Source organism: Micropterus dolomieu, linkage group LG15 (assembly GCF_021292245.1).
Source record: "Micropterus dolomieu isolate WLL.071019.BEF.003 ecotype Adirondacks linkage group LG15, ASM2129224v1, whole genome shotgun sequence".
Lineage (NCBI taxonomy): Eukaryota > Metazoa > Chordata > Actinopteri > Centrarchiformes > Centrarchidae > Micropterus > Micropterus dolomieu.
The window spans coordinates 4,137,810-4,146,563 of record NC_060164.1 but is presented as its reverse complement, the minus strand read 5'-3'; the positions used below and the strand labels follow the sequence as shown (position 1 = coordinate 4,146,563).

At 39.5% G+C, this 8,754-nt stretch overlaps 1 protein-coding gene across 2 annotated transcripts in view; it reads left to right on the top strand.

Annotated features, from left to right (window-relative positions):
* Positions 1–2,052: 2,052 nt before the first annotated feature.
* si:ch211-195b21.5 overlaps positions 2,053–8,754 on the top strand; it is a 22,295-nt gene continuing 15,593 nt past the window's right edge. For both annotated transcript variants that reach the window (XM_046071144.1, XM_046071143.1), the window contains exon 1: positions 2,053–2,398. In XM_046071144.1, the coding sequence (XP_045927100.1) occupies positions 2,198–2,398 (201 nt within the window). In that variant the 5' untranslated portion in view covers positions 2,053–2,197. The remainder of the gene's footprint in view (positions 2,399–8,754) is intronic.

Sequence of the window (8,754 nt, the reverse complement as noted above, 5' to 3'; positions counted from 1 at the left end):
ACCTGCAGGATCTGCCAGTCCCTGGAGCACTCCACCCTTGCACACTGCAAGCGGGAGCGCAGATGCTTGGCATGCTTTGAGCCAAACCACATCAAGAAAAACTGCCTGGGCCGCACTGTGTGAGGAGATGTGTGGGCACAGAAGAAGGGTTTCTTCTTCTATCATATTGTGGGGTTATTGATAGATCCTAAATGAAAGTCACTAACACTTTGAAGTTTTCCAGAGCACCAGCCAACCTGAAAAAGATGAACAGGAGAAAAAGAATGTTCATGCCAAGCCAATGGATTTCACACAATGGCTACAAAAGGTTGGACTCACTGATATTGATATTCACCAGTGGCATGCTGGACAGGTGGGGAAAGAGAAGTTGATTGAGATGCTTGAAAAAATACAATGACACCTTCTCAAAAATGCATTAAACTGTGGTGAGACAACAGATTCCATGCTTGCATCTTGCTCACTGAGAGACCATTCTGCTCTCCTACCGCTGGGTACCACCACCTCATTACCAAAAACTGTATCAGGTTTTATCAGAAATGGAACGACAGCATCTAAATCATTGAGTGACTATGCTTCCCCTCTTGCCCTATTGTGGAAAAAGGTGAAGCATTGCTCTGATTTCAGGTAGCTCATTATGGACCTTCAAGGATTCGCACCTGCTACCACACTAGTCAGACTGTCTGGCCACTCTTAGTGGAAACTACTTCAGCACAACCGACATCTGGTTTCTATAATATCCACAAGGACTTAAGATGGATCAGAGTTATTACTTTAGGTGTAACCACACAAACTGCAAAATACAGTGCAACAATAAGAATATAGGCATAATCAATAATATACACTCCCCAGCCACTTTATTAGGTACACCTGTTCAATTGCTTGTTAACAGAAATAGCTAATCAGCCAGTCACATGGCAGCAACTCAATGCATTAAGGCATGTAGACGTGGTCAAGACAACTTGCTGAAGTTCAAACTGAGCATCAGAATGGGGAAGAAAGGGGATTTAAGTGAATTTGAAGGTGGCATGGTTGTTGGTGCCAGACGGGCTGGTTTGAGTATTTCAGAAACTGCTGATTTACTGGGATTTTCATGCACAACCATCTCTAGGGTTTACAGAGAATGGTCTGAAAAAGAGAATGTGAACGCACAACACGTGGAACCTTGAAGCAGATGGGCTACAGAAGAAGAAGGCCACACCGGGTGCAACTCCTGTCAGCTAAGAACAGGAAACTGAGGCTACAGTTCACACAGGCTCACCAAAACTGGAAAATAGAAGATTGGAAAAACGTTGCCTGGTCTGATGAGTCTCGATTTCAGCTGCGCCATTCAGATAGTAGGGTCAGATTTTGACATAAACGACATGAAAGCATGGATCCGTCCTGCCTTGTATCAACGGTTCAGACTGCTGCTGGTGGTGTAATAGTGTGGGGGATATTTTCTTGGCACACTTTGGGCCACTTATCACCAGTTGAGCATTGTTTAAACGCAACAGCCTCCCTGAGTTTTGTTGCTGACCATGTCCATCCCTTTATGACCACAGTGTACCATCTTCTGATGGCTGCTTCCAGCAGGATAATGCACCATGTCACAAAGCTCAAATCATCTCATACTGGTTTCTTGAACATGACAATGAGTTCACTGAACTCCCGAGGCCTCCACAGTCACCAGATCTCAATCCAGTAGAGCACCTTTGGGCCGACAAATCTGCAGCAACTGCGTGATGCTGCTATCATGTCAATATGGACCGAAGCGTCTGAGTTGTTGTAAGTTGTTGAAAGTGTGTCAGGAAGAATTAAGGCAGTTCTGAAGACAAAGGGGGATCCTACCCAGTATTAAGGTGTACCTAATAAAGTGGCCAGTGGCTGTAAGATTTATCACTGTAGATATAACCACAGAAACTGCAACACAGTGTAACAAAAGGAATATAGGCATAAACAATAATATCGTTTATTTAAAGAGACAAAGGATAATACTCCCGCCATTCATTCGTGCTACAAACAGTAGAGGGCAGCAATACGCCATTTAAGTTTGTAGTCTGCCTAATCCAAAGAAGAAGAAACGCGTTTCCTGTCGGTGCAGACAGTAAAGCCAGATACGCGCAATTGTGTGGAAAAGCACATTTGTTGTAATTTTTTCCTTCCACTTGGTTTCTTCTCTCGGTGATACGGGAGTTAGCCTGCCCTCTTGAGCACCAACATGTACCACCCAGGTAAACCTGCGCACGGGCCGCCGCCTTTCGGACCCCCACCACCCCACGGTCCTCCTTTCAGACTCGGGGGGCCCTGTGTTGTTCCTCCTCCTGGACACTTGCCACCTCGCCCTTGTGGACCATTTTCGGCTTCAGCACCGGATAGCCATTTTCTCCACAACAGACCACAAAGAGGGCATTTCATCAGGGTACGTACCCAGAAGGCTAGGGTAATAAAGTTAGCTCAGATTAACGCTAACAAAGCAAACGGGTTTAACTTCGCTGTTATCGACCTCCGCGAGACGTTACGTTAACGATACCACTGTAACGTTTAGCTAGCTGCTGGCTCTGACTTTTCCCAGAACAAGGGTCCTCTGAGTACACAGCATCATATCTTGTGTGCATTTCTCTAAAATATCTAAAGTTAGCATCATGTGACCGACGCAGGTAGCCGAAATCTCGGTGGGTTACTGTCCTCCCCTTCTTCACTTTAGAGTGTGTAAAGGTAAGTTTCTTTATACAGTTAAATATACGTTTCTGTATAACGTTAAAGGTAAAGAACATCGTCTTCACCCTTGAATCTGTGCAAACCCATGCCTAAATTTATCCTTAGACAGATTTAAAGCATAACTTCAGAGGTTGATCTCCCATCTCATAGTCACACAATGCTAGGGTGTCTCTAGCTTAAAGCTCTCTACTGTAATTACACCATAGTACTGTGAGATACTGAAAACACAATATGGATATTGCATTCAAAAGCTGCATGTACACAGAGGGGATGGCAGAGGAAGCTTGTTTTAGCCCTATATGTTACTGGTGTCTTTTGATCCTGTCAACCAGAAGAGGTAGGGGAACCCTACCTCTGGCATTATACTAGATAGAAGGTGACCTGTGTGTACCAACATTTACATTATAAGATGAAGGCAAAAGAAAATCACGTAATGTATCCATATAAGGTAGATAATACATCAGTTTTGAAACCTGTGAGTGACAAATGATACAAGGTGATCATGTGACTAACAAAAGTAACATCCCAGAAGTTACTGAATGTATTTGGTTTTGGAATTATCTACTTCTGTGACCTTCATTTTTGCTCATACTAAATGTTTCTTTTAAACATTAAGTGTTTGTCTATTTCTAAAGCCCTTGATTACTGACACACAATATAATCCAAACAAGTCATCCCTGTATGATAAAAGTTTCTATTAGTACTAGTAGATATAAGTAACTCTGAGCCAAATTGGCTGATAACCATCTTTTTTGGTTTTGTTATAGCGGGTCATTTTAACTGCTTTGTAGTGTATTGGTAACCTAGGATATAAACACTGTGAAACTGCACAGTATGAGATAGCATCTGAGCAGTACAAAATACCCCCGAGGAGTAATGCAATAAGTAGCCTAAAGTAAGTCTAGAAGAACAACTGAAATATCATTACACACATAACATTATATGAATTCGTTAACACATTTATGAGCAGGCTGAAATAAAATAATTATTAGCGTATTTAATAGGTTGATAGGTGTATTCAGATGCTGGGTGCAGAGAGGTAAGCTCTTGTGAGGGCAGGAAAGAAATCCTTGTTAGTTTTCCAGTACACCAGTGATTTTTACACTCTGAGATGGGTAGCTCTGAGTAGGGCTGAACGATTTAGAAAAAACTACAGCAAACATCACATTAGCTTAGCATGGCATTTGTTCTTTTAGATCAGCATAGCAGAGGACTGTGGTAATTTAGACTACTTGTAATCCTTAATAACTGAATATATATGCTGCAAAAACTAAATTGACTCAGCTAAAATACTTAGCTATTCTAAATTGGGGTGTTGGGCTAATTGAAATTGGATTATTTAAATTAGATGATTTATTGAAATCAGTATACTTACAGTGCACGAATAACATTATATTGTTACCCATTAATTGGTCAGCCGATATGAGCTAATTGCAGATAAAGCCACTTAATGATGATTGTAAAAAGAAACGGAATGTCGGAGCCTTCATTCATGTCACGAGTGTTTCATAGTTTGCCCACCAGAGGGCGCTTAGAAGAGCATGCAGAACCAACAACAGAAGAGAGAATGTTCTGGTGAACAGTCCTATCATTTCTCCCTAGTTCATCACTTTTAAATATTCTCTAACATCACTTACTGCAGCTAAGGCTGCATGTTGCTAAATTAGATTAGCCACAAAGCGAACTAATGCCATATTTATCAGTGGAAGAGTGCTAACATAAATGAGCAGTAATAGTATTCTAAACATATATGCTAGCTGCTTGTCTGTAGTTACAGTTGATGCGTCAGAAATGATTAAACCAGAGGGAACATGTAAATAAACATGAGCTGAACAAGTATCGAACAAGGCTTCCTGCCAAACTGAGTTATCTAGCTGCTCTTTCAAATGCACAACATTGGTGTCAAATCTCAAAGTTGCAGGTCCTTGTTGTATACAGTCAGTCATGTGTACTGAACAAAATTATAAACACAACACTTTTGTTTTTGCCCCCATTCATCATGAGCTGAACTCAAATATCAAGACTTTCTCTATGTTCACAAAAGGCCTATTTTTCTCAAATATTGTTCACAAATCTGTCAAAATGTGTGTTAGTGAGCACTTCTCCTTTGCTGAGATAATCCATCCACCTCACAGGTGTGGCATATCAAGATGCTGATGAATGAAAGGCCTTAGGCTGGCCACAATGAAAGGCTCCTTGAAAATGTGCAGTGTAAATATTTGTTGATGTGCAATTGTTTGTATGTTGTTAAGACTGTAATCTAAGGCAGTTTTTTCCATAATCCATCCAGGAAAAGGTATTATAGCCCAGATACAGAACAGCTTTCAAAATCGGCCTGTAGTTTATACAGGATAGGGGTCTACTATCCAAATCATTTTCAAAATCAAAATATCTGCTCATAAATCATCTCTTCTTCACTTTAATATCGGCATCAGCCCCCAAAAACCCACATCAGTCGGTGCTGTATTATATGTACATTATAACATATTGCAGCCACAACTGAATTTTGGTCCTGTTGCACCACAGAACCAATTTATTTCAATAACAATATAACAAATGTTCAACAAAAATTTAATAAATTTTATTCACTTGAATCATACCTGAATTAAAACTTAATTTTTTTTTGTTAAGACAGGGTGTCTGCGGGGTCTTAGAGTCTTAAAAGGTAATAAATCAAATTTGCGAAATTGAAGGCCATTAAAAAGTATTAATAAGTCTTAATCGCCATTTAACAAGGTATTAAATTTTGAAGACATTTTTTTCAATGTGAAAATGCTGTTTGTCCAAAAGTTTGTTTGCGAACGGATTTATTTATAATGCATAGCCAAAAATACTAGATAGGCAGTGAGTAGCGACTGTGATTCCTTTCTGTAACGTTAGGCGCAGGGATCTTCCGTGCGCTTATTTCACTCTTAAACATTCGCATAAATCCATGCGAACCGGAAAATGATTTACGAGTACAACCGACCGCAATCTCCCACCCCACCGGACCCGCAATGTTAATCGTCCAAAACATAGTTGGAGTGGCGCTCAGGAGTATCGGGATTAACCTGGTTGGCCGGTCGCTCTGTGGCCACCTGAACAGCCCCGTTCCTGAAAAACAAGATCGAGATGCGCCACCAGCAGCAGAATCGGTAAGACAGAAGACAACAGGGAAAAGTCAAGGAGCGTGTGGGTTTGGCTAACGTTAGCTGGCTATTTAGCTAAATCTCTGCTTTTTATTGAAACAAATTTAACTTTTCAAGGCCATGCTCTCGTCAATGTCACTTTTTATGAACAAAACAATCACAGACTGGATGGAGTGGGATTAAAAATAAACCTTGTTGTGCTGCAACAAACTTTATAAATGTTGAACTCAATGTTCTGTATAAACAGTTATGATTATTGACGAGTTAGTAGCCCAAAATCAAGGTTGGAGACTATCATGTAGCCTAACGCATTTTTCTTGCACAAAGTTAATGAATAAAAAACAACCCCAAACTGAAGCAGCTGTAATTTGAATTAATATTATACTAGTAGTAAGTTATATTCTATTATATGAAATTCTATTGAATATAGTAACATAATGAATATATTAATATCAAACTTAAAGTTTACTATTACATTAACAATATACTTTTAATTTAATGTTATAATATTAGGCTATACTAATACAGTCATTTAGACTAGTTCCTCCAGGTTGTGCCTGTGCTACACCGCCTACACTACTCAGTTTATTCTCTTCATCTTTGTTCCCTCCTGCCCTATTTGAATTTTGTTGTGTTGATCAAGTGACAGTGAAAGTTATCACACATCATTGCAGGCAAGTTCACATTATCTAGTTTAAACCAACTAAAACACAAAATGATACTGTTTCACATGATTTGCTGTAATATTGCGTACAAACGTCATAGCTTATGTAAGACAGTTGCACATAGAAAACTGTTGGCCCATACAGGCTGATATAGGCAACTGAGAAAGTTGGTGAATGCCTGTAGGTGGTGTTACAACCTGATGACATATAGGCAATAAATAATTTATAAACATACTTAAATTTCTTTTAAAACCTCAAAAATGTCCCTTTTAAAGGTGTGTGGCTGATTTAATCGGTTACAGCTCAAAGTGGCACGGCAGTCTTAAAATATGTTGAAAAAGTCTTGAAAAGGTCTTAAAAAGGTATTGAATTTTACTTCAGGATTCCTGTGTATATACCCTGTAAGATGTTTATTTTGTTGAGGAAAAATGACTGAAAAAAGCTTTTACTTGATTTTACTCGTGCACAATTGTTTTGAATGTTCTACCTGAGATTTGACCATAAAGAAGAGTTTAAACTACAATTAACCATCATGGTTTCTTCTACTTCGAAGCAAAAATCAGCCTTTAAACTTGAAAGAAATAACGATTTGATACTTATCAGGGCCCCACCGGGCCAGTGGGTTTGAAACTTACTGGCCTGGAGACAATTTTTACTGTCCCTCCTTCCAAAAGTGTTTATTCGTTTATTAAATACATCCTGGATATAAAAAAACTAAACTAAAATGGAATCACAGTTAGAATTATAAAAAGGTTAACAAAACAATTTACTTTTAAAACAAAACATACTAACAGACTCAAACATGACGTGCTCTCCTGCTGACAGCCATCAGCCAATGTACACAGAGCAGCAGACACGAGATGCCTCTATCCTGATGAACAGGTTGCCATGGTAGCAACCTGTCAATCACAAGGGAGTCCCGCCCAAAAGCATACGCTGCATTATTGTCTATTTTCCTCTAAATAGGACCATAATATACTAAATGAACATCATGCTGTGTTGAAGACTTGAAACTAGCGACTGAGACTATAAACTCATTTAAACTTGTTTACTGAGGTAATAAATCAGCTGAGAAGTAGCAAAATTTTACCATTATTTCTAATGGAACTCACCCCCTGCTGGCCGTTAGAGAGAATGCAGCTTTAAATTCCATCTGCATGGTTTCACTTTCAGACCCAGAGGTTGCCGCATGATTGAGATTAGAGAAATAACATTTGACAACCTCTCGTCACGTAACTATAACTCTGGATTGGACATCGGTGTGCGCCAAGAGCTGCAAAACAACTGCAGGATGTTGTTTCTTTTTTTTAATACTAATGTTTTTGCACTGGCCTGATCAGGCCAGTGAGTTGCTAGTTCAACTGTCCCGACGTTTTACTGGCCCTGGGCCATCGTGCCACCGTTATTGTCAAGCCCTGCTTATTGTGATAATTATCGATATGGAAATATATGAAACTTATTACCGTGATAACATTTTGGCCATATCGTCCTGCCCTACATTTACTTGACTTGACTGGAAAGGACTTTTCAGTTGCACACCAATCTGCAGCAGAGCCACTGTAGCATTGGCTAAAGTGATTTATGTACCTCGGTAAGTCAGTAAAATTATTTTTTCCATGCTACATAGGATTACTTTTCTGATTGCAAATATCAGTGGTTATTACTTTTTTACAATTACCATTTGTGATTTATGTGATTTATTAAGTAGAAATAATGATACTGTGTAATAAATAAATATATATATATACACTACCGTTCAAAAGTTTGGGGTCACCCAAACAATTTTGTGTTTTCCTGAAAAGTCACACTTATTCACCACCATACGTTGTGAAATGAATAGAAAATGGAGTCAAGAAATTGACAAGGTTAGAAATAATGATTTGTATTTGAAATAAGATCTTTTTTACATCAAACTTTGCTTTCGTCAAAGAATCCTCCATTTGCAGCAATTACAGCATTGCAGACCTTTGGCATTCTAGCTGTTAATTTGTTGAGGTAATCTGGAGAAATTGCACCCCACGCTTCCAGAAGCAGCTCCCACAAGTTGGATTGGTTGGATGGGCACTTCTTGCGTACCATACGGTCAAGCTGCTCCCACAACAGCTCAATGGGGTTCAGATCTGGTGACTGCGCTGGCCACTCCATTACCGATAGAATACCAGCTGCCTGCTTCTGCTCTAAATAGTTCTTGCACAATTTGGAGGTGTGTTTAGGGTCATTGTCCTGTTGTAGGATGAAATTGGCTCCAATCAAGCGCTGTCCAC